The 25564-nt window shown below is 55.2% G+C and overlaps 1 protein-coding gene across 1 annotated transcript; it reads right to left on the bottom strand.

Annotated features, from left to right (window-relative positions):
- Positions 1-234: 234 nt before the first annotated feature.
- Positions 235-23951, bottom strand: ERBB2 (erb-b2 receptor tyrosine kinase 2). The gene is made up of 27 exons (XM_058560878.1): positions 23665-23951; positions 17300-17451; positions 16178-16391; positions 15310-15444; positions 14936-15004; positions 14637-14752; positions 14367-14508; positions 13390-13509; positions 12978-13104; positions 10972-11045; positions 10795-10885; positions 10397-10596; positions 9896-10028; positions 9721-9811; positions 8833-8993; positions 6330-6377; positions 4846-4984; positions 4642-4764; positions 4239-4337; positions 3773-3958; positions 3483-3638; positions 3289-3364; positions 2816-2962; positions 2316-2413; positions 1922-2110; positions 1379-1631; positions 235-1235 (listed from the first exon to the last, which is right to left on the bottom strand). The coding sequence occupies exons 1-27, from the start codon at positions 23735-23737 to the stop codon at positions 880-882; spliced, it is 3768 nt and encodes a 1255-aa protein (XP_058416861.1). The 5' UTR covers positions 23738-23951; the 3' UTR covers positions 235-879.
- Between the last annotated feature and the right edge of the window lie 1613 nt (positions 23952-25564).

Raw genomic sequence — 25564 nt, 5'->3', positions numbered from 1 at the left:
TAGGAATTCATTTTTTGGTAAGCAAGAATGATCTGGTTGTCAAAGGGCTCTCAGATCAGAATCCCAACTCCCAGATCCCCCCAACCCAAAAGCCAGGAGACTGGAAGAGAGGCTCCTCAAACTTGCTGAAGATTCCTATCCACTCCCTCCAGGAAAATAAGAGTTGAGTGTTAAGTCAGGAGGTGAGCAGTAAGGGATGGCACAGAGCCACCCCGACATAGGCTGGTGCCCAGCTGTTTTCCAAAATATATTTGCCAATGGAGAAAGTGGGTGTGGAGAAGGGCCATCCCTCCCCGAAACCCAGGGGCACCCCTTCCCTTCCACAGTACCCACTCTCCCCTGAGTCCTTATTTCATCTTAAAAAAAACAAAAACCATAAGTAAAAACAAAACAGAAAAGCACTCTGTACAAGCACTGGATCTGGGGGCTCCTGCTGCTCTCTTCTTCCTGGGGGCAGAGTTGGGTCTCAGGGACAGTCTGTGTGGGCTGCTCTTGTTCTTAGACACTCCCTTGGGCCCTTCCCCTCCTAGGCCCAGCTTCCCTCAGTCCTTCAGTGCCCAAGATCTGAAAGAAGAGGGCCAGGCTGAGCTGCTCCCTCAGATGAGCAGACTGTGTCTGTGGCATCCATTGGACCCTAGAGTCTGCTGGGGCAGGACTCTAAAATCAATCAAGACTCCCCAGTGCTGCCCCCTCTTCCAACCAGGCTGGGCCCCTCTGAGCCACCTGGGAATTGGAGGAGGAAAGAAAGTTCCTGGTATGGCGGGCTCCCCTGGAAGTGGTCCAAGGGCCCTCTCCCCGCCTGGTCCCAACGCAGGCCAGAAGGCAGGCCTTCCCCACTCTGAAGGCTCAGCAGGGCCTCAGCAGACTTGGCCTTTGGGCTCACACTGGCACGTCCAGGCCTAGGTATTCCGGGTTCTCTGCTGTAGGGGTCCCTTCAAAGGTGCTGGGCGGAGAGCCCCGCTCTGATGGGTCCTGGTCCCAGTAATAGAGGTTGTCAAAGGCTGGGCTGAAGGCTGGAGGAGGGTGGGGCTGAGAGGCAGCTCTGCCCCGGGGTGCCAAGTACTCAGGGTTCTCCACGGCACCCCCAAAGGCGAAAACGTCTTTGACAACCCCATTCTTCCCTGGGGAGAGAGTCTTGGGCCTTTCCAAAGTGGCACCAGCAGGTCGACAAGGAGACAGAGGGCCCTCTAGGGGTGAGGGGGGCTGTGGCCGAACCTCTGGCTGGTTCACGTATTCTGAAAAGGCAAGAAAAGGGGGCTTGTCAGGGGACAGAACCCATGTGTCCCGGCTACTACCACTGCCCTCATAGTGGGCCCTGGGCCAAGCACCCCCAACTCCCCCACCTCCCAATCTCTCAGCTCAGGCTTGGACTCCATACCGGGCTGGGGGCTGCAGGACAGGGGGGCAACGTAGCCGTCAGTCTCAGAGGGCAGGGGTACTGTAGGGTCCTCGCTGTACCGTTGTAGAGGGCTGGGGTCATGTTGGGGGAGGCTCTGCAGTCCCTTGGCTGCCCCCATTCCCAAGTCACCATCAAACACATCAGAGCCAGCCCCTTCTGAAGGCGCCAGTGGAGACTTGGGGGGCTCCTCCTCGGAGGGCTCCAGCCCCAGTGTCAGCTCACCACCGCCACTCTGGGGACGAAAGAGAAGGTCATGATGGGAGTCATTCATGGATCTGGGATAGAGACTCCACAAGGTGACAGGGTCACAGGAGATGAACAGAAGTCACCTTTGGGTTATGACACAGTCACTGTGGAGAGAATGGGGTCACGGGTTAGAAAGCAGTAGGAATCCTCGTTAGGGATAATGGGGTCTCCATGAGAGGAGATGGTTGGGGGGACATCAGAGAAAGGGACCCTAGTCCATTGGGGTCGGGAGAGGTAACCAAATCCACCCACCACAGTGTGAACGAGGGCACTGACCCTGGAGGATGAGCTGCGGTGCCTGCGGTGGGCTGTGCCCCCAGCACCGGGGGCAGGGTCTGGGCAGAAGAAGCCCTGCTGGGGTACCAGGTACTCCTCAGCATCCACCAGGTCCCCCATGTCGTCATCCTCCAGCAGCGAGCGGTAGAAGGTGCTGTCCAAGGGGCTGGCAGGGCCCAAGTCCTCATTCTGGGGAAGAGGGAGACAGAGGATGGCAGCCTCTCCCCAGCCCAGTGTGCAGCCTCCCAGGAAGGCTTAGGGAGGACAAGAGGGATGACGAGTCAGGCCAGGGCTGGGCTTGGAGGCCTGGGACCCAGGAGTCATCTCCCTTTCCACCCTCTGCAGGAGAGCGCTCTCAAGTCATAGGCAAGGATGGGGAGGAAATGCCCAATACCTGGATGACCACAAAGCGCTGGGGGTCCCTGGCCATGCGGGAAAATTCGGCCACCAACTCCCGGAACCTCGGCCGACATTCAGAGTCAATCATCCAACCTGGGGGCGGGAGGGAGCTCAGCATCTCAGCTGTGGCTGCAGCCTGCGTGCCGCCCCGCTCCCTCCCTCTGCAGTCTAGTCTAGACACCCCCAGTTACTAGAGTTCAGAGCCCTCGGCTGGTAGAGAAGAGGTACCAGACTCAGGGCCTGAGCCAGAACATTTGAGAATCTCTATTAGTATCCCCTTTTATTTTGCATATAGGTCTCTTTCGAGCTGGTCCTCTAGAGCTCCTCTGGACTGGTACTGTAAAAGGGAAGCGAGACCCTTTTGAGGCTCCTTTAACCATACCAGGGCTCCTAGGTCCACATCCTGCTCTTGGCCCCCTCCCATGACCTTTGTAGGCCCCTCCACCCAGGACCTCCCACCCCTCCTCCAAGCAGCTGGCACAGCTCAGCACGCACATTTGACCATAATCATGTAGACATCAATGGTGCAGATGGGGGGCTGGGGCAGCCGTTCCCCCTTCTCCAGCAGGTCAGGGATCTCCCGGGCTGGGATCCCATCGTAAGGTTTGGCCCCAAAAGTCATCAGCTCCCACACAGTCACACCTGGGCAGAGATGAAGTTAAGAGGTGGGAGAACCAGAGGGAGCTTTAGTGTACTGAGCCCCAAAGCCTCTGCCCAACAGCCTGGTACCACAGGGGAAGGAGGAGAGGGATGCGATGCCAAGGGGCAGGAGCCACCCAGTCGTTCCCCAATCCCTGGGAAGTGCACAGACCCTGGCAGGTTGAGGTACTGGCAGCCCCTCCCTTCCCTCTCACATTCACGGTAAGGTGTCTCTTAATTCTCCCCATCCTGGCTCTCATCCTTCCACCAACATCTCCCCCAGGGCCACAGCTCCTTGTCCACCCCTCCCAACCCGCCCCAGCACGCACCATAGCTCCACACATCACTCTGGTGGGTGAACCGCCGGCGGAGAATGGATTCCAATGCCATCCACTTGATGGGTACCTGGGAGATCAGAGGAGGAAGTCCTTGAACTAGGTGTGGTGGGGAGGTGGCTGTTCTCAGAGTTCTCCCAGAGGCCAGACCCCACTCCACCTTGCCTCAATCTGCTCCCTCCTCTAACCTTGCCCCCATCCGCGTGGTACTCTGTCTCATCAATGTCTAGCAGCCGAGCCAGTCCGAAGTCTGTAATCTTGACATGGTTGGGACTCTTGACCAGCACGTTCCGGGCAGCCAGGTCCCTGTGCACGAGCCTCACGTCCTCCAAGTAACTCATCCCCTGGGATCAGAGGCATCCATGTGGACCACGCTCTGGCCACACCCTCCCAGGAAATCTCCCCAACCTAGCCCTGCGTGGAGACAGAGGCTTACCCCCAAGGGCACCTGCAGAGCCCAGGCCCCCTAAGAGCATACCTTGGCAATCTGCACACACCAGTTCAGCAGGTCCTGGGAGCCCAGGCGCCCACGGTGTTCTCGGACGTGGTCCAGGAGGCAGCCATAGGGCATAAGTTGTGTCACCAGCTGCACTGTGGAAGTCAGGCAGATGCCCAGGAGGCGGGACACATATGGGGAGCCCACACCAGCCATCACATATGCTTCCTGGGGGCAAGGGTACACACTGAGAGGGTATGGGAGACCACAAACCCCCAACCACCACACACCCCTCCTGAGGGCCAAGGCAGCCTAGGGACCCTCACCCAATCCAACCCCATCCATCACAAACCAGAACCATGGCCCACAAACTGGGGAGGTTAAGAGTCGAGGTTTGGGGAATCACAAAGTGTCTCCCCAAACCCAAGGGAAGAGAGAGCCCAGAGCCCAGACCAGCAGCCAGGGGGTCCCTCCTGTACTCCCGGTTGGAGAGGGTGCAGAGGCTTACGTCCAAGATTTCTTTGTTGGCTTTGGGAGATGTGTTTTCCCTCAACACTTTGATGGCCACTGGGATTTTCACATTTTCCCCATCGGGGATCCAGATGCCCTGGGCAGAAAGAGGAGGATGTGAGAAGAAAGAGGGCCAGCCAGATCCAACCTGCAGTCAGTCCAGAAGGTCATTACTTGTGCTCCTAATACCCTTCCCCACCCTTGAGCCAACCCCACCATTGAGCAACAACCCCACTATTGAGCCCCACTCTCCACTCCCTTTCCCCTTGTTCCAGCCTCTGTAACTGCCCTACTCAACAGCACGACCGCCAGCTCTTGGCTGTCTTCCCCAAGGGAACCCTTGGCCACACCCCACCCATCCTCTGGGACCGCCCACCCAAGACTTTGGCCCCACCCCTGACCTTGTAGACTGTGCCAAAAGCTCCGGATCCAAGCACCTTCACCTTCCTCAGCTCTGTCTCTTTCAGGATCCGCATCTGAGCCTGGTTGGGCATCGCTCCACTGGGCGTCAGCGGCTCCACCAGCTGGGGTGAGGGGGCGGTGTGTCAGTGCTGGGGCTGGGCCGCAGACCCCAGGCGGGCAGGGAGGCCCTCAGACCGCCTCACCTCCGTTTCCTGCAGCAGCCTCCTCATCGTGTACTTCCGGATCTTCTGCCGCCTTCGCTTGATTAGGATGCCGAGGACCAGACCAATGACCACCACCAGCAGAATGCCAACCACGGCAGCAATGATGGACGTCACAGGGCTGGGGGTGGGAGCCAGGGTCAGGGACTGGGGACTAGTCTGGGGCAAGAGGGATGAAGGGGCCCCAGGGAGGAGCATAGAGGTCACTGGCATTTGAAAAGGGAAGTTGGAAGGATGACCCACAGGCTCCGATCCTCTCTTTCCTACTCTAAAACCTCCCTTGGCTCCCTACTGCCACCAGGATAAAGACCAAACTCCTTGCTGGGCATTCAAAGCCCTCTCCACCCACATCTCCAAATTGTCTATGCTCTTCCCCATGGCTCTACATTAGGATTCTCAAACTTCCTGACTAAGATCACCAGGGAGCTTGTTAACATGCACCAGTCTGGAGCCCCATGTCCAGAGATTTTGATTGTGGTATGGGGTGGGGCCCTGGAATGTGTACCCAGTGATTCTGATCTAGCCAAATTTTTCACTCATAGGTCATGATTTTCCACACTTCCCAGCCTTTGCACAGGCTGTTACTCCTGCCTGTGCAAAGGACTACCATTTCTCAGTGGGATCGTCTTTCATGACTTGGCTCATCCGACGACAGATGGAGCTCCTGGATGTTGACCCTACGTTGTGGTCATCCTTGCCCCTCCCTTGCTTAGCCAAGGGCTGGCACATTGCAGATCTCTAATGAACGCTTGTTTAATGGACAATGATTGCCTAGGACAGACTCCAATCTGTTTTTCTCCCCAAAGCCCTTCCCAAAGCTCCCTACTGCCCAGAAACCAAGTCCAGCCCTGTGGCCTGGTGGTGAGGGAGGGCCTCTGCCCTCCAGATCTGGCCCTAACCTGACTCAGACTTCACGCCTTACTCCCTTCTCTGTGCTTACTCAATGGCCCACCACACCAGAAGCTTTGAGCAAAAACACCTTCGATTTTCCTGACCCCTCCCCCAAAATGCCACCTGGTTGCTTTCCCCCTAATGCGAGTGACATACCTGCCCCTTTTTTAAGGCCTGGCTCAAATGCCACCTCCTCCTTGAAGCCTCCCGCCTCCCCATTAAGAATTCATCCTTCCCTCCTCAGTGCTGCAGCTGCACTCTCTTCTCAGTCTACCTTGAGTCCCAGGGAGCTGAACGCTGCCTGCCTGTGTCCCTTCGAGACATCTACCTACTGGAGAGTGGGGAGGTACTGGGTGTCTGCGCTGTCTTTTCCGGTTCCCCACTCCCCCAAGCACCCTGAGCAGGTCCTCCGTCCACTTTGTTGAAGCGAATTGAGAGGAGGATCAACAGAGCAAGAGTGGGCTGGCAAGGGACATGTGCCATGTCAGGAGACCCCCTCCCTGCAGCAGTGACCACCCAGGGGCCGGTGGGGGACTGAGGGACAAGGTGGGGTGCGTCCTGGGGATCAGGCTGACCTGGCTCTCTGCTCAGCGGGACAGCCCTTGTTGTCCAGGTCCACACAGCTGTAGGAGAGAGAGAGTTCCATCAACAAGGTGGGGATCCACCTCCTGGGTTCACTCCAGCCTCATAACAACCCCAGAGGTGGGTGTGGCTGGGTTATTATCCCCATCTGACAACAGCAGAAACTGGGTTCAGGGTCACCAGCGCTCTTTCTACCATCCCACAAGGGGATTCCTTCCCCAGCCTGCAAACCCGCACCCCCTGCTCCCCTGCACCTCACTGTAGGGGGTGGGAAGTGGAGGGCACCCAAAGGATCAAGTCCAAAAGCTCGACTATTCCCCCCATAAAAGAATGCCAGGGTAGTAAACTGGCACAACTTCTGCAGAGGACAGTTTGGCAAAACCTATTAAATAATGTCTGTGACCCAGCAGTTCCACCTCTCAGGATATACCCTAAAAGTGCCTACACCTGTATGCTGGGCCACATGTACAAGATGCTCACTTGTAGGTGGAGCTCAAGTGCAATAAGTGGCAAAAAAAAAAAAAAAAAAGGAAACAAGCTCAATCAATATCCCTCAAACAGGGACGCGGTTAAGTAATACTACACCCATGCTGCAGACTGAATCATTAAAAATAAATAGCAGGTAGATCCACGTGCACTCACAAGAAAGGACCTCCAAGATATATAAAGTAGGGCAGGGAGCAAAGAACAATTTGTAGACTCTGATCCTATTTACATATTAAAGAATGCACAGGGCCGGCCCCGTGGCTTAGCAGTTAAGTGCGAGAGCTCCGCTACTGGCGGCCCAGGTTCGGATCCCGGGCGCACACTGACGCACCGCTTCTCGCCGCGTCCCACATACAGCAACTAGAAGGATGTGCAACTATGACATACAAATATCTACTGGGGGCTTTGGGGAGAAAAGGGGGAACAAAAGGAGGAGGATTGGCACTAGATGTTAGCTCAGGGCTGATCTCCCTTACACACACACAAAAAAATAATTAAATTAAAAAAAAAAAAATGCACACACACGGGGCCAGCCCGGTGGCATAGTGGTTAAGTGCACGTGCTCCGCTGCGCCGGCTGGGGGTTCGGCTCCCAGGCGGGCACCAAGGCACTGCTTGTCGAGCCACGCTGTGGCAGCATCCCATATAAAATGGAGGGAGATGGGCACACATGTTAGCCCAGAGCCAGTCTTCTTCAGCAAAAAGAGGAAGATTGGCGACAGATGTTAGCTCAGGGCTGATCTTCCTCACACACACACACAAAAACCAAAATTGATTATATATGAGTTGAACTATATGAAATGGCTATTTCTTGATCATTCTTTTTAACTATTTATTTATTTATTTATTTATTTATTTTTCCCCCAAAGCCCCAGTAGATAGTTGTATGTCATGGTTGCACATCCTTCTAGTTGCTGGATGTGGGACACGGCCTCAGCATGGCCAGAGAAGCGGTGCCTCTGTGCGCACCCGGGATCCGAACCCGGGCCGCCAGCAGTGGAGCGCGCGCACTTAACCGCTAAGCCACGGGGCCGGCCCTCTTGATCATTTTTGACCTACAAAAGCAGCAATCTTATATGACTCAACCTAATATAATATATGTTTATGTAAATGTGTAGAGAAAAGCCTAGAAGGATGCACAGCCAGAGTGAATCTGGTAGTTCTCACTGGGAAGGGGAGAGACTGGGTGGGGGGGACAGCGGAAGGAAAGGGCACATTTGTTTGCAATGTTTATACTTTTATATTGCTGAAAACGTTTATCCCAAGGATGTATTCATGTATTTCATGTGTAATTAAAGGCAACTAAATAAAAAAAATAAAACCAATAGGGTAGATCACCATCTTATGACGTGGAAAAACATTGCAAGACTCTGTTAAGTGAAAAAAAGCAATTTACAAATATGTATGATCCCATTTTAGTAAAAAGAAATATATGTTAGAATGTGCACAGATAAAAACAACTGATGAGTAATTATGTATATATATTTAAACATATATTTTATATGTCATAATAACAATATATAAGATGTGCACAGATAAAAACAACTGGAGGAAAAATATTACAAATTTTTAACTGCGGGGATAGAAGGGCTAGCAACATTCATTTATATTTCATGTTTTTTTTTTTTTTAAAGATTTCATTTATTTATTTTTCCCCCAAAGCCCCAGTAGATAGTTGCACGTCATAGCTGCACATCCTTCTAGTTGCTGTATGTGGGACGCGGCCCCGGCATGGCCGGAGAAGCGGTGCGTCGGTGCGCGCCCGGGATCTGAACCCGGGCCGCCAGCAGCGGAGCGCGCGCACTTAACCGCTAAGCCACCAGGCCGGCCCTATATTTCATGTTTTAATTAAAAAATTTTTAATGTACTCCTTTTGTGATCAGAAAAAAAAAGATATGAAAAAGAGTCTCAGGGTAAACAAAGGCAGAGTTGTCCCCCTTTTAAAATAAGAGCTCCAGAGAGGCTCCTGGAATGAAGCCCTCCTTTCTGCAGAAAAGGCCCTCAGACTCACGAGTGGGTGCAGTTGATGGGGCACGGCTGGCATGTGCCCTCCTCATCTGGGAACTTCCAGATGGGCATGAAGGAGAGGTCAGGTTTCACACCACTGGGGCAGCGAGCCACACAGAAGGGAGGGTCTTTGTAGTGGGCGCAGGCCACACACTGGTCAGCCTCCTGGGAGGGAAAGAAGCGTTTGTAGGGAGCTGGCACCCACACCCCCAGGGCAGCAGAATCAGGCCCTCGGGTCCCCCTCGTGCTTCCCGTGGCCACTCAGCAGCACCTTCACCCGGCTCCTGGGACAGCCCCAGACCTGCTGCGTCTGCCGCCCCTTCTCTTCACTCAGCTCCCCCCCTTCAAAGCTATCCCCAAGCTGACGGCTTCCGGTGAAGAACTAGAGGCCTAGGAGGGGAGTGTGTTACCTAAAGTATAACAACAAATAATAATAGTGACTAATATGTAGAAAGCCTTTCCCGTGCTCAGGCACTGTGCCAAACCCTATTTTAAGAAATTCTTTCTACACCCCAGTGAGGTAGGTACTAGTATAATATTCATTTTACAAATGAGCAAACCAAAGTTGGAAGCAGGGCCTGGATTTGAATCCAGGTAGTCTGATGCCTAAGCCCACAGGTCTAACCACCTTGGCACAGCCACAGCCAAGAACACAGGCTTCCCTGGGACATTTGCATAGTCCCAAGAGTCTCAGAGTCCACTATACAACTCTTGCAGCCCCCAGGATCCCAGCCTCCTTCCACCCTCCTGCTGTTCCACCCCCTGCTGCTCAGGTTTGAGCTCGGAGCCCTCTCCAGGGATATTTTACCAGACTCAGCCAGGTCCCTGGCAATCCCCCCGCACCCCAGTCCTTGCTTCCCTCCACCCAGCTCTGAGCCCACCAGCACCTCACCGATCCAAAGCAAGTCACTGAGCCATTCTGGGGCTGACACTCGGGGTGGCATGGCAGACAGTACCTGTCCTTCACATACTCCCGGGGGAGCCTGAGAGAGGGGACGGCCAGTGAGGGGATCTGGAAGGATCTCCTCTGCACCCCTCCGGCTGCCCGCCTCCTCCGCCCTGCATACCCCTGCAGTACTCGGCATTCCTCCACGCACTCCTGGCCCCGAAGGAACTGGCTGCAGTTGACGCACTGGGTGGGCCCCGGACCCCAGCAGTGCCCGTGGGCGCACAGCGGGTAGCAGGCCAGGCCCTCACCCACTGCAGTGAGGAGGAAGGGGGCAGAGGGGACTCTTAAGGGAGGCTCCAGGTCCACGGGAAGCAGGGGAAGAGGCTGTGGGGGGCACTTTGGGCTGGAGAGGTGGGGAGAGGTGCTGGGCAATGCAAGGAGAGAAAGAGTTCTGAGGTTCCAGGAACAGAGAGGAAAGGGAAGGGAGGGACGCCAACACAGTGTGGCAGGACCCAGCTAGAAGCCATGCCAAGAGGTCAAGCCAGGCAGAGCTGTGTCAAGAATGGTGCACCGGAGAGAGGCAGTCTGTACAAGTCCAAGACTGCCGCTGCTAGGGGCCCGTGGGCACTCCTGTGTGCTGGCAGACGGGGAGCATGCAGCGTTGGGCTCCCTGTCTTACCACACTCGTCTTCTGGCCGGTTGGCACTGTGGAGCAGGGCCTGGTGGGGGTTCCGAAATAGCTGGTCCCAGGGCACCGTGTGTACGAAGCAGAGGCGGGCATTGTGGTGGACGAGGGCCAGCCCACTGCTCAGTTCCCGCAGCGAGCGCAACCCCAACCAGCTGATGCCCAGCCCTTGCAGGGTCAGGGAGTAGGCACCACTGTGGGAGGGGGAGTGCTCAGCTGCAGGGTGGACAGCGCGCCGCCGAACCTCCCTGGTCAGCAAGCGCTGCCCTCCCCTTCCTCCCGTCCCCAGCACACTCTGCAAACTCCCATGGAAAGGCTGGGCTGGAGTCCTGGGGAACTGGAGTACCCACCCGGCCCAAGGCTTCTCCCAGGCCCCCTCCCCTGGTGCTCACTCATGTAGAACTCGGCCGCGGATTACTCGCAGGTTCTGGAAGACACTGAGGTCAGGCAGGCTGTCTGGCCACGCTGAGATGTACAGGTAACCTACAGACACAGGGTGAGGCTAGGGGTGTGGGGACAGGACGAGGACTCCCAGCCCCTTGGGAGCAGGATGCAGAGCCAGAGCCCACCTGTGATCTCCTCCAAGGTCTCAAACACGCTGAGCTGCTCAGGCTGTAGGGGGGCAGTGCTGGAGGCTGGGTCTCTAGAAGGAAGATCAGGAGAGGAGTCAGCACAGCCAGGAAGGGCGTAAGCATGACCCCCGGGGCTGGCCCTGCCACCCTCCTCTCCCCTCCTCTCCATTAATGACTTCCCTTAAACCCTTTGCCGACCAAACCCGGCTGTTCCCATCCTGAGCTTCAAAGCCCAGTCCCTGGATTGGCAGGATCTAGCAAAACAGTATTTATAGCCTTTGATCTAGAAATCCTACTTCTAGGAATGTGGCCTAGAGAGACACTGGCCCCTGTTCCCAGAGGCATGTCCAAGGCTGCTGTCTGTAAAAGCGAAAATTGAAAATGACCTAAATACCCATCAGTAAATAGGGGAGCTCTTCAATATAATCCTGATCTATCCAGACCATAGACGAAAAACTAATTTAGGAGCGCTTAGTATCTGCCAGGCATTGTTCTAAGAGCTTATGAATATTGACTCATTCAAACTTTATAACCACCTTGTGAGGTTGGGACTATACTGCCCCCATTTTACAGATGAGGAAACTGAGACACAGCAAGAAGGTCACATGACTAGTAAGTGGTGGAGCCAGGTTTCAAACCCAGGCAGTCTGGCTCCTGAGCTGGGCTCTCAGCTGCTCTCTGCTGCCACCTGCTCCACGGCTGTTGAAAGAACAAGGCAGCTCGACACAAACTGTCACGACCTACTCTCCAAAGCAAGGGGCAGACAATACTCACAGTATGCTCCCACTTACATAAACCAAACTCCCCAGCAAAATTACTAGAAACATGTTTCTCTGCGTGCGTGTCTATGTACGTGGAAATGGTCTAGAAGAACACACACAGGGCTGGCCCCGTGGCTTAGCGGTTAAGTGCGCGCACTCCGCTACTGGCGGCCCGGGTTCAGACCCCGGGCGCGCACGACGCACTGCTTGTCTGGCCATGCTGAGGCCGCGTCCCACATACAGCAACTAGAATAGAAGGATGTGCAACTATGACATACAACTATCTATTGGGGCTTTGGGGAGAAAAAAGGGGAAAAAAGGAGGAGGATTGGCAATAGATGTTAGCTTAGGGCCGATCTTCCTCAGCAAAAACAGAGGAGGATTGGCACGGATGTTAGCTCAGGGCTGATCTTCCTCACAAAAAAAAAAAAAAGAAAGAAAGAACGCACACAAACTGTCAACAGTGGTCTCCTGTGGAAAGGGGAGTAGAGGGGGCAGAAGTATTGAAGGGAATTTTCTCCTTTTTTTAATACACATTTTTATTGAAGTACAATTCACATACAGTAAATGCACAGATTTTTAGTGTACAGTTTGACGACTTTTGACAAATGCATTCACGCATGTATCCACCACTCCAGTTGATGTACAGAACATTTCCATCACCCCAGAAATTTCCTTTGTTTCTCTTTCCAGTGCCCCCACCCCAGGGCAACTGCTGTTCTGATTTCTATCACCACAGTGGTTCTGCCTATTCTAGAGCCTCACAGAAAGGGAATCGTACAGCCTAGACTCTCTCTTGTCTGGCTTATTTCATTCAACATAATGTTTTCGAGACTCAAGTTGTGTGCATCCGTAGTTCGTTTCTTTTTATTGCTGAGAATTTCGTCGTATAGACAGGCCACCATTTATTTATTCACTCACTTATTGACACACACTTGCATTATTTCCTATAACAGGGGGCTATTATGAATGAAGCTACAATGAACTCAAGCAGAATTTCACTTTATCTGGATGGCTTGACCCCCACACAAGTGCATGTTCATGGATAACATGTCGTTTATGAAAATAAGCCCCCCCAAAGTCCCTGCTCCCTCTGGTCTCCCACCTGCTTCCTCTGGCATCCCTGGCCTCCCACCTCTGTTTCCCACCATCCCCCAGAGATGCTGCCACTTCCGGGTCCTCAGGATTCAGTGACTGCCCTGATGCTGCCTCAGCCCGTTGTGCCACTCTGAGTATCCTTACCCCTCAAAGCTCTCGGGCAGAAACGCCAGGCTCCCAAAGATCTTCTTACAGCCGGCAAACTCCTGGATGTTGGCACTGGTGACCGCCCTCACCTCCCGCAGGTGTTCCATGCCCAGACCATAGCACACTGTGGGGAGGGGGGCAGGTGGGGAAGGGGCCATCTCAGCCCCCACATGGGGCACTAGGAACTCAAAACCCCCAGGGTCCCGTCCACAGGCCCCTCCTAGGGCCACAGGCCCCCTCCCCACACTGGCAGGAGAGATGGAGGAGCTTGTGAGACTGATCTGGGGAAGGCCAGGGACAGGGAGGAAAGGACTGGGTCCTAGGAGGGTCTGAGGAAGGGGGGCGAGGCCAGGCTGGGTGTGCAGAGGGTAAGGAACTGCAGCCTGGCTCGGGGGTGGCCAATGGGTACCTCGGGCACAGGGCTTGCTGCATTTCTCACACCGCTGTGTTCCATCCTCAGCTGTCACCTCTTGGTTGTTCAGGGGACAGACCAGGGTGCAGGATCCCACGTCCGTAGACAGGTAGTTGTCTGAGGAGATCGGGATCATGTGTACACGTGCTCTGGCCCTTCACGCCCCACCATGAGCAGTGTCACCATGCCCAGGTAGTACAATAAGAACGATATCACCCAATACTGAAATGCCCTGACTGCATGTCTGAGCACGCGACATTCATTTACTCCTCACAACAGCAGTGATAGACAGTTAGATTCCCGCGTTGCCAAGAGGGAAACCCAAGCAGAGTTTTAGGTAAATTACTCAAGGTCATTGTGCTAGTAAGTGGAGGAGCCAGGATTTGAACCCAAATGGTCTGGCTCTACACTCTGTACTGTCACCCACCACGGGGAGGGTATGACCAGGACCCAGGAGCCCACTCCTGTCTCCCGTGAGAGGAGGAAAGGGGTCCCCAGGTCCGAGATCAGTCCCTAAATGCCCATCGGTAAATAGGGGAGCTGTTAAATAAAACTCAGATCTATCTAGACTATACAATAAAAATTAACATTTAGGAGCACTTAGTATCTGCCAGGCACTGTTCTAAGAGCCTATGAATATTAACTCATCCAAACTTTATACCACCTTATGAAATTGAGACTATACTGCCCCCATTTTGCAGATGAGGAAACTGAGACACAGCAAGAAGGTCACATGACTAGTAAGTGGTGGAGCCAGGTTTCAAACCCAGGCAGTCTGGCTCCCGAGCTGGGCTCTCAGCTGCTCTCTGCTGCCACCTGCTCCACGGCTGTTGAAAGAACAAGGCAGCTCGACACGAACAGTCATGACCCGCTCTCCAAAGCAAGGGGCAGACAATACCCACGACATGTTCCTATTTACGTAAACCAACCTCCCCAGCAAAATTACTAGCACCCTGTTTGTCCCTGACACTCACAAGGACAGGCGGTCACACAGCTGGCGCCGAAGGTATACCGGCCCTCAGGGTTGGGCATGGACTCGAAGGTGTCCGTGTTGTAGGTGACCAGGGCTGGGCAGTGCAGCTCACAGATGCCGCTGTGGTTGAAGTGGAGGCAGGCCTAGGGGGACAGGCAGCTGGTGGTCACTGGGGTGTTTTTCCCTGGTGTCCAAGGGGCCAGAGGGAAGACCTAGGTGGGGTGCCCCTCCCCTTGCACCCCTTGAGGAGTGGGGCCCAGTGGGCACGTACCAGGCAGTCGGAGTGCTTGGGGCCGGTGCAGCCGGCAGCACACTGCTCGTGGCAGCAGTCGGTGGGCTGCCGACCCTTGCAACGGGCACAGCCAACAGCACAGACAGTTCGCGTCACTGTCAGACAAAGGGCAGGATGAGGGCTGGGTGGCAGCCCCAACACCCGGCCTTCACCAGCAGCACCTTCTGGGGAGACTTCTTGCCGGAGGGAAGACACCCAAGCCCTGGTCCCCCCCTCCCTTGTCACCTTGCTTCTACCCAGCCCCTGCCCCCCAGATTCTGGGACTCCCTAAGACTCACAGCTCTGACAGTCCTTGGAACTTTCTCCCCAACAGTAGGAGTCTTGACAAGCTGGAGAACAGGGTTGGCCTGGGGAAAGAAACAGAGAGACAGTGAGAGAGAGAGACCAGGAGGCAGAATGCACAGCGAGGGAGAGACCCAGGCAGGAAAAGAGGACTCCAAAAACAGAGGTACAATCTAGAAGCAGACGGAGACAGGACAGAGGACCACAGAGATGAAGAGACGCAAGAGACGGCAGGAGGGACTGAGAAAAGGAAGTGGGTGGTGTGAGTGTGGGGGTGGGAGGGCGGCGGGGGGATGTAACCCAGGAGTTGGGGGTCGTTAGGCTGTCTGAGAAAGAGAGGAGGCTACAGGTAGGGAGGGGCGTGGCTTACAGGCCCGTGAGCGGTTGGTGTCTACCAGCGTGCGGGCCAGCCGGTTGTTCTTGTGGAAGATGTCCTTCCACAAAATCGTGTCCTGGTGGCAGAGCTGGGGGTTCCGCTGGATCAAGACACCTCCCTTCAAGATCTCTGTGGGGCAGGCAATAATCAGGGGCTGCTTTCCCCGTCTGTCACCTTCTGCCCTCCCTTGGGGCCTGTCTGCCTTCTAAAAGCGGAGCCAGCCTCTTAAACATGCCCCAGCTTCCCTGGGGCACAGAGAAGACACCTTCAGCCTCTTTCAGCCCTACCAATACCACCCCACACACACATGAACAAACTGAGATCCAGGGAGGAGTGAGCTGTCCACGTCAGGGTCCAGATGTCCAAGTCACTTTCTCCTCTCCTCCCACCTCTACTCTGTGCACACTGCTTAGTGGTTAAAAGAGAGACTCTGGAGTCTGAAACCCAGCCTTACCACTAACTAGCTGTGTAACCTTGAGCAAGTCACTTATCCGCTGTAAACCTCAGTTTTCTCATCTGTAAAATGAGAATAACATCGATGCTTCTCTTGCAATATTATAGCACAACTGAAAAGGGACGATGCATGCAAAGCACCTGTCCACAGAGTTTGGGACACTGTCAGCCTCAGGGCTGCCATGTACAGTTACACAGGTTGTTCACTGCACATGTGCACTCAACCAAGAAGCAGCCTGCATCCTAATTATCAAACTGTGTGGGCACAAGCTGTGACTTCCTGCGAAGAAGGGAAATCTTTTTCTAACCTTGACAAGGGCACCTTTCCTAGCTCCACCTGCACCCATCCAGAAGGGCCCTGGTGAGCTCTCAGTAACCAAGAGAAAGTGTCAATGATAACGATGACCACCTGTGAGGCTTCGAAGCTGCAGCTCCTGCAGCCCTCCTGGGGCAGCACCTATAGCAGAAGTCGCATTGTCCAGCAGGTGTCCATTGTCCAGCACGGCCAGGGCGTAGTTGTCCTCAAAGAGCTGGGTGCCTCGCACGATTCGCAGCCTCTGCAGCGGGACCTGTCTCACTTGGTTGTGAGCGATGAGCACGTAGCCCTGCACCTCCTGGATATCCTGGGAGGGGACAGGCTGGGGCTGAGACAGGCCTGGGCCCTGGAACATGGCTGCCCCCTCAAGGCCTCGCCAGGGTTGCCCAGTGCTTGGGGATCTTGGGCAAGGCCCCTAGCCACTGAAGAGTCCTGCTCCCTCATGCATAAAACGGAGATCAAGGCCGCCGTCCCCACCTCCCCAAACCAGATTCTTGTATGATCAAGAAAGCTAATGGCTGGGGGGGGGCACTCTGCAAACCGTGAGCCGGTGCCCCGCCCTCCTGCACCTCAGGTTCTTCATCTGTAAAAGGAAAGCCAGCACGAGATGACGCCTGCGATTCAACAGACCAAGCATCGCACATGTGGCCCCACTCCGGGGCACCGTGGACACAACCCAGCAGGCTGGTTTCCGCTTTCCCTCCTGCTCATGACCCTTTCATTTCCCATTCGATCTTCAAAATGGGCCCCCAGGGGGAGTCAGAGCATGCCTATTGCTCCCAATATACAGATAGGAAAACAGACCGAGTGAAGCCAAGGGCCTAGACCACGTTCACATGGCTTGTCAGTGGCAGAACTGGACCTGGAACCCACATCTCCCACCAGCCCTTTCACTACTCCAGGCGGGAGAGGGACAGTGGCTGGGGCAGTTGGACAGGGGGGAGTGATAATGCTGGCAAGAGAAGAAAAAATTTAGCAAAGGAACAGATGCATTCCACCCAGATATGTCCACAGCCAGCCACGCTATAGAGAGGGAGTCAGCTGGTCTTGCAGCAGAGCGGGTAGGGGTTAGACATCAGAAAGGACCTCTCAGTTGAGGAACCACAACAAGAGAGGAAATATAGGGCAGGGGTACCCTCTTCTACCACCCATCTATAAGCAGAGGGCTCAGCCCAGCTGGAGGCAGGGCCTGGCCAGGTTGCTCGTGGGCCTCACCTGCAGGAAGGAGAGGCTGGCATCGGCGGGCAGGTAGGTGAGCTCCAGGTTACCCTGCACCACCTGGCAGCCCTGGTAGAGGTGGCGGAGCATGTCCAGGTGGGTCTCGGGACTGGCTGGGAGCCGCAGCTTCATGTCTGTGCCGGTGCACACTGGTAGGAGGGAGGAGATGGGTCAGAGGACACTGCCGGGTGAGCTTCTCCAACCTGGCCGCCTCCTGCATACTCAGTCCCCACAGTCGTGCCATCTCGGACTGCGAGGAAGCACAACTGAAGGACCCCTCCTCCCATGTCCCTTGCACCTGCAGAAGGTGCAACAACAAAAGAAAGTTCACAAGTTTGGGAAGAGGAGAGAAATCAGGGGAGAGGCTCCTTCTGACTCAGCCGATCCTGAGCATCCCAAGGGGGCCCCACCGTGCCAGCCCTAGGGAGCTTGCCCGCCCAATTCAGAGGGTTGGCTGGCAAAGAAAGCCTCCCTTTGTCCCAAAGGCACAACTCAGGGCCAAGGGGTAAAAATCCCCCAAGAGAGGCGATGATGAATCATGGATCCTCTGGATACCCCCTGCCCCTCTCCCAAGCAAACAAACTCAGGGCATTCTCCCCACCCCATTCCAATGCCACCCACATGCCAACCTCCTGGCAAGGAATACCCACCCCCACAATGCCACCCAGAGAGTAGGGAAGGAGGGTCAGCTGGAGTCATAGCTGGGGCATTGAGACTACTGGGGGCTTGGTCCCTGTAGGGACCTCTGGAATTCCCCCAGCAGAGAAAAGGGTCATCAGACCCCAACTATGGGCATCCGGACCCAGGCTGCAGATCCTGGACAGAGTGACGCTTGCTCCGAAGGCTCCTACGCTGGTCCCTCACCCTTGCCACCTCCTCAGGGCAAGACTCCAGAACCAGCAGGCAGAATCTATGCCACGAAACTCCTGCCACAAGGGCACTACGTCAGTCCTGTGTACCTGCCCGGTGCCAACCATCAGCCCAGGGGCATCAAGATGAACCACTAGCCCAGCCCACCTGGACCCCAGCCGGGTGTCCCTGAGACCAGTAGTGCCCACTAAGCCCAGGGACACCTCAAGGGGTAAACTTCCCCTGGTGAGGGGCGCTTTGGGCAGCAGCTGGCACCATGCCTGACAGCAGGGGGCGAGATTAAGGTACCCAGTTGAACCCGTTTTTCTGCTCTGGTGAGAAGATGAATCACGTAGCGCGTCTTGCCCAGGAGGGTGTGCCAGGGGGAGGTGGGTGGAGGGCACCCCCAGATACACAGGCCCACAGGTGCCTGCGCTGCCTGGAATTCCTGTTGGTCTCCACTCCACCTCCCACGGACTCCATGCAGATCCAGGGGACAGCAGAGTGGCTGACCTCAAGGTCTGACACCGGGGCTCCTGCTCTCCCAGCAACTTGGAGCCTAAGGTCAAATCCTGGCGGGTAACGAGAGATACCCCCCGCCTCCAGAACACTAGGGAAAGGCTGGTGGAGCAAGACCCCGGGGTGCCTGCCCAGGCCAATGGCCATGAGCTGGCAGCTTCCCAGCGACACCCAGAGTGGTCTCCGCTCCTACCCTTCTGGGCAGATAGGGAAGGAAGCAAAGAGGGAGGAAGGGGAGGGCCCAGAAATAGAACTCAAGGGTCCCTCCCCCCAGACTCCCAAGAGAAACAGGAGCTGGGGGTGGCAGGCTAGGCCCAAAATAACGCCCCACTGCCAGGACCTCCCCCGGCCTCGGCAGCTTCAGCTGCTTTGTAGGCACAGCTGTCTCCAGGCCCAGACCCCAAGGCCCTGGCCCAAGCCCGGGACAGGGGCAGGGACAGGGACAGGCAGAGCTGGGGCAAGGGCTGTCTCCACCCCCTGCGGCCCTCTGCCGCCTCTAAGGGACACCAGCTGTGGCAGCCAGGCAATAGGAAAACAAAACAATGGGAACACTGGGGGCAGCAGCATTAACTGAGCGCCTACTGTGTGCCCAGCAGGCACTCCAGGTGGAGCATCATAACATCCCCCAGAGCCTGGGACTGCGACCTCTATTTTGCAAAGAAGGAAACTGAGGCTGATGGGTTATTCTCCCAAGATCACAGAGCTTGTGAGCCAGTGATAGGGGCAGGATTTGAACTCGCGTCTGTCTGACTTTAGAGCCCACATTCCTTCCACACGAGGCCTAACTGCATACACACAAATTCACCCCACACCTTTGTATTCACAAAGGTAAATACACCAACTCTATTGATGCCACTGATAAACATTACAGGCTCTGGGCAGCACAGGGTGGCTGGGCTGGGCGGGAGGACCAGAAAGAGTGGCAGCCCCGCCCCACTAGTGAGTTTGTGTCTCACTTAAGTCTGATTAAAACTCTTAAGTGTTTATAACAGGTGGTAACATTGGTACCCTGAGACCTACTCCCAGGGAGCTGGAGGCCCGATACCCCCATCAACCTGACATGAAGCCCAAAAGGCCCTCTTGACACCTCCCCTACGTCCACCTCCCTCCCCTTCACACGGCCCTCCCACTCCCCCCATCTCCTCACCAACCTCCCCCTCCCCAGTCCTCACCACAGTCCCCACATCCACCCCGCCCCCACTGATTCTCTTGGAGGGCAGGACGTCCTGTTCCACACAGGGGAGTTCTGTTGACTCCAGGACACCTGCCCCTCAGGAGCCCCAACACCCAGCTCTCCGGAGCAAAGTCAGCGTGAGGCAGGACCAGCCCAGAGCCAGGGCAGGGCACACAGCGGGCGCCCGCCGGGTAAGTGTATGCCAGATGAACAAAAGAACGAATAAACGAATGAACTCCAATCAACTATTTCCAAACCAAAAGGGACCAGTTGAGATCACGGTGTCCATCCCTATGCTTAGAGGCTGGTCAGGGTCCCCCATGTCCCTCTGGCTGGACTTCAGTGATCAGCGTTTGGTCCCAGCTCTGGGGGTGCTCTCAAGTGGGTTCTCTGCTCCCCACCAGCCGTTAGCCTCAGCTGCTTCTCTTGCTCACCAACAAGAAAGCCAATATTTCCTTTGGTTTCCATGAACATACCCGCATCCCCAAAGCTCACCTCCCCCAGACCCACGGGCCAGATCCCATTCTAGTGACGCCAGGACTCACCCCCAACACACCCCTGGTGTATCAGGCCTGATACCAGACCTGGGGCCTGAGCTCAGGGTCATCAGACCAGAACCCTAGCTGGGCCGCTCACTGTGTGACCTTGAGCAAGTCCCTGGACCTCCAGGGCAGAGGCCAAATCAGATTCATCTCTCTGCCTGGCCATGCCTGTGACTTAGTAATGAATATTCACTGACCTGAACTTGGCTGTAGGGAGGGGATAATAAAACAATAACAACTCTTACTCTCTGCAGGGAAGTTAAATGAGAGTTAAATGAGATAATGAATCAAAAAGCAGTCTGTAAACATGACAGGGCTTTGTCAACAAAGCTGGGCAACACCAACATTGGCCCTAATAATTCTCCCACTCCCTGAGAGTACACACCCCTGGCCCTACCTCCGCTCTCTTCCCAGGGGTGGGGAGGGAAGAGGGTCTCACAAGAGACGGAGGTGTCACCCCAGGGGGGCTTCCCACAGGTCAAGGGCCAGGAGGGGGATCTCTTTCCAGATCATTCCAGCACCCAGGGGCAGGCACAACTACCTGGGCCCAACACCAGCCCCCAACCCCTGCCCCACACTGGTCCTTCATGCTTCTACTCCAGCTGTCTCCCTCACCCACCGCCTTGCAGGTCCCACTGGCCTCTGCCCCGCTCCTGCCCTCAGCCCCCTGCAATGCCAGGAGGGTCCAAGAGGAAGGCAGACATGGGCTGAACAGGGAGGGGGAGGACTCTGAAGCCTAGAGGGGACCTCAGGGGGGCCCCACTCACCCCACTTTCTATGGCCCAGATAAGGGAGCTCATTCACCTGAGTAAGAGTGGCACCTGTCCCCCAGTCCAGCCACCTGGCTGCCCCTGAGGCTTCGCTCAACCCATTCCTGTATGGATGGACATGGAACGAGACTTTGACCAACCCTTAACACCTCCTCATTAGAGTACAAAAATGCCCTGGACATTATTGGGTCGCTGGGAAGCCCTGGGTGAGTCACCTCATTTCTTTGAACTTCAGTTTTCTCACCTGTGTACCTCCTTCACAGGATTGTTGCAGACAGAAAATGAAACCGTAATGGAGAAGCACCTGCACACAGGAAGCACGCTGTATATATTTTAAAAGTTAAGGCTTGGGAAGTTCATACAGCAGGAGTATGAGTAATTCTCTTTTTGCATTTCATCCTATCTTTTCAATCATTTTTTCCCTGAATATTAAAATGAGGTTACTTTCCTTGAGTATAGTAAAAAGAAGGAAGGAGGCTGTTGGGAGAATCATATGGGAATTAAACTATGAGCTTTGCAAGATAAAGAAGATGTGTTTGTTGCACTTTACAAAACCTTGACCTCTAAAAAAGGATCCCAGGGAAATGCTGACCCTCTGGGCCTTTCTGTCTCCCCTTCCCCCACATTCCTGCCGCAGCCATTAGCCCTGGGATATAATGGGGGTGCTAGAGGCAGCTGGGTGGTGCGCTGCCATTTTAACCATTCCCTGCACAACACACAACCTAGCAGTGCAGGCTGAGGGGTGAGGAAGACCTGAGGAGGCCCGGGTCATCGGTGGCAGAACCGACCCCTCAGGTCCCAGCAACTCGGCTACTCTCCACCTGCTCAATTCGAAGGCCCAGGTGAGGAGGGCAGCAGCTCAGCCTGAAAGCCCAGCCTGGCCTCACCCTTCTCCGCAGAAGGTCAGGGGTGAAGATACCCGCCTGGAAAACAGGGAGGGGAAGGATGGGCTCCCGAGAAAGAGGAGCCTCCTTCCTTGGAAAGAAGGTGTGGGGCCACCTCCTGCTGTTTACAGCAGCTCTGGCCCGGCACCTTGAGGGAGTTCCTTGAGAGGGCAGAGTTCAGCCGAGTCCCCAAGTCAGCATGGAGACTGCTGTTTGGCAACACAAAGCCCAAACACACAAACACACAGACCACACAACTCAAGAACACCCTAGCATAGAAGCCCCTCAGATAACACAGCAACGCTCTGACAGAAGGACCCTCGGGCAACACACAGACAGGATGACACCCACCCCTTCTCCAGACTCCTCGACCTATGGAGACCACCCACTACTTCCAGAACACTCTCATTTTGTCTTCCCCAGAACCCCATGATGCAGGGAGCAGCGTCCCCCATTGTTCAAGGTAGATTAATACAGTGATTTCGAATGTGTGGTTGGAGGTCCCACTGCCTGGGGTCCAATCTGGGACCCACCACTTACTCTCTGCTACTTATTAACCTCTTTGAGTCCAGGTTTTCACCTGGAAAATGGGAATACTAGTAGGACTTCTCTTACAGGGTTGTTCTATTCAAGGAGGGAACACATGCAGAACACCTGCACAGAGCCTGGCACAGAGTATATTCCCAGCACACGTTACCTCTAATCATTATTGCATACAGATGGACAGATGGGCAGGACACACACTGCCCCCACCCTGCCCCCCCATAACTCTTCCCCACACACAGCGTGAAGAAAAAGGCAGGACAACCCAGCCGTCCGCATACCCCTGTCCCGTCCTATTTCTTAGCCTCCCTCCCGCCTCCAACTGCCCAGAAATCCCTCCCTTAGAACTCTCCCATTCTGAGCCCCAGACCAGGAAACCCACCACCACCCCTCCGGGGCCCATGCTCTCCAAAAGTCATAAAGCACACAGTCTCCAAACTGGCCCTAAAGAAAACTTGTTCAAAACAAACGCCTCCCCCTCCCCCCATCCCCGACTCCAGCATGAGGCAACTCTGCAGTCCGACTGGCCTCTCTCCTCCCCGGCTCCGGCTGGACAGGTTGCTTTCCCCACCTCCCCCCTCCACACCCCGATCCTGTCCGAAGCTGGAGTAACTAAACCCTATCTGCCGAAGGGGGGGGCAGGGGGAGGGGCAGGCAGAAGAGACCCCCGAGAAATCCAGCTCAGTCCAGTCTGGAGGCGGAGGCTGCCAACTGGAAAGGCTTTGAGAAAGCCTGAGGGGGCTCAGAAGGGGGAACACGAACGCGCACACACACCATGCAATACACCCTTTGAGGGAAAACTTTCTGAACAATTTCAGAGAACTTTTTTGACAAGTTCCCGGAGCCGTCGCGGAGTCTGGAAAGCGCCAGTCCCTTGAATGGGACATCTAGAGCCGCTCTGGTGTAATTACCCCCCGTCCCACCTTCTTTTGCCCCCTCCCCGCCGGGGGCCGGCTGCTCTGAGCGCCTGGACTGCCCGAAACTTCGGGTCGGGGAGCCCCCGCCGGCCCGAGGATTTCCACGGGGGTCCCAGGCTGCAGGGTCCCGTCACTGCTCAATGCCCACCCCACACCAGACCCACCTTGGGTGCCCGCGGCTCCAGGGGGCAGGAGGGCGAGGAGGAGCCCCCAGCGGCACCAGGCCGCCAGCTCCATGGTGCTCACTGCGGCTCCGGCCCCATGGCTCCGGCTGGACCAGGCTGGGAGGGCGCCGGGCGCGTCGAGGGGAGGGGGCTGGGCGCTCGGCGCCGGAAAGGGCACCCTGCGAAGGGGCGGACGGCTGCCTCGGGGGGCTCTTGTCGGCTCTCTGGGCACGATGGAGGGGAATCTCAGCTCCACAACTTCATGCCTGTACTTCCTCAAGGCAGCCCTCCTCCTCCACCTCCTCCTCCTCCTGTGATTGGGAGCAAGCGCGCTCACAACTCGCCCCCCCCACCCCCTCCAACCACATTCCAGCAAGTCCCTGGGAGTGGCAACTCCCAGCTTCACTTTCTCCCTCTCTCGGCGCAGGCCGGGGTGCGTCCCTCCCAGCGCCCGGACGCTCGGGCTGCCTGCAGCAGTTCTCACCCGTTCCCAAGGAGAACCCCCAAAAGGAGAGGAGGGTGCTCGTGACCCCTCCCTCAGGAGTCTGGAGCAAATGCTTTAGGCTGACATCCTTAACTCTCTTTTAAGTCGCAGGTTTTATCGTAAACATTCCTGGCGAGTTTGCATCCTACTCCATCGCGTGCCTTGTTTTCATATCAAATAATGGTTTTCCCACCGCATCCTTAAGTAAAATTGCTAGTCAATAGTGGTGTATTTCATTGGTGGCTTCCGGGACTCCCTGGCGTAGCTTTTCGAATTTCTTAGGTATCTTTTTCAGTCTGAAACGCGTGGTTTTAAGGGGGTCTACAAGTTTGGGGGAGAGAGAGTCAAATTGGAGAGACTTCCATCTCAATCCTTCCAAGAATATCCCTTGTGTTTCTTTACCGGGGCACTCAGCACCCCATACATCCAGGGTTTCTTCTGTGTCTCTTGCCTTTTATTAGCCTGCTCAATTCCACCTCCCCGCCCTGCATTCCACCGGGAGCCCCGGACCATGTTCTTAAGGCCCCGTGGTGGGTGGGGGGGGGATTGGGGGTGGGCGATGGAAGGAAGGCATGTTTTTGTTGGAAATTCCAACAAAATATTGCATGGGACATACTTATACTAACAAATTATTCTCTGTTTATCTGAAATTCAAATTTAACTGGGCATCCTTATTTTTATTTGCTAAATCTGGCAACTCTAGTTGGAATGCCTCAGCCAAGGGCACGCCTGTGTTGGTCAAGAGGGGATCAGAGGCACCTACTGGGGACTGGAGAGTGAAGGACGCTAGCGTTGCTTAAGCTGCTTCCATATTCCTATCATGGTTATAGGCGGGCACTTTCACAGTAGGGACGTGAGAACAGGGCACTCTGGGATCAGAATGACCTGAGTTCAAATCTCAACTCCACCCCTTATTGGCTGTGTGACCTTGGGCAAGTGACTGAGCCTCTCTGGGTCTCAGTCTGCTCACCTGTAAAATAGCCATCTGGCATACTGTGCTAGGGATTATAGGAAATAATGCTCCTGAAGCATTCAGCACAGTACTTGGCACATAGTGATTGCTTAATACATGGTCTCAGATTTTCTTATACTTGGACAGATCCAGGTTTTGTGGGGCCTGAAGCTTATGAAATTTGGGGGACTCTCTTTAACAAGAGGAATACAAAGTTATGAATACAAAAGCAGACACATGCATGCAAATGAGGGGCCTGAAGCTTACCCTTTCTTAACACCCTGGTAAGTCCTCCTCCAGCTCTAACCAGTGATGTTCAAACTGCAGGTCAGGTTCTATTAGAAGGTCAGTCATGAAACCAATTTAGGTGATCAAGTCAAGTCTTTTTTTGTGTGTGTGTGAGGAAGATCAGCCCTGAGCTAACATCCATGCTAATCCTCCTCTTTTTGCTGAGGAAGACCGGC

The sequence above is a fragment of the Diceros bicornis genome, chromosome 18 (genome assembly GCF_020826845.1).
Source record: "Diceros bicornis minor isolate mBicDic1 chromosome 18, mDicBic1.mat.cur, whole genome shotgun sequence".
In the NCBI taxonomy this organism is placed as follows: Eukaryota; Metazoa; Chordata; class Mammalia; order Perissodactyla; family Rhinocerotidae; genus Diceros; species Diceros bicornis.
This window is presented reverse-complemented; position numbering and strand designations above follow the sequence as displayed.

Excerpts from the sequence above, each read along its gene's own strand:
- ERBB2 (XM_058560878.1), bottom strand. The coding sequence starts at position 23,737 with ATGGAGCTGGCGGCCTGGTGCCGCTGGGGGCTCCTCCTCGCCCTCCTG. Across the intron at positions 10,886-10,971 it reads GACCTTGGAGGAGATCACAG|GTTACCTGTACATCTCAGCG; the intron begins GTGGGCTCTGGC and ends CTGTGTCTGTAG. Across the intron at positions 10,029-10,396 it reads CCGGCCAGAAGACGAGTGTG|TGGGTGAGGGCCTGGCCTGC; the intron begins GTAAGACAGGGA and ends TCCTCACTGCAG.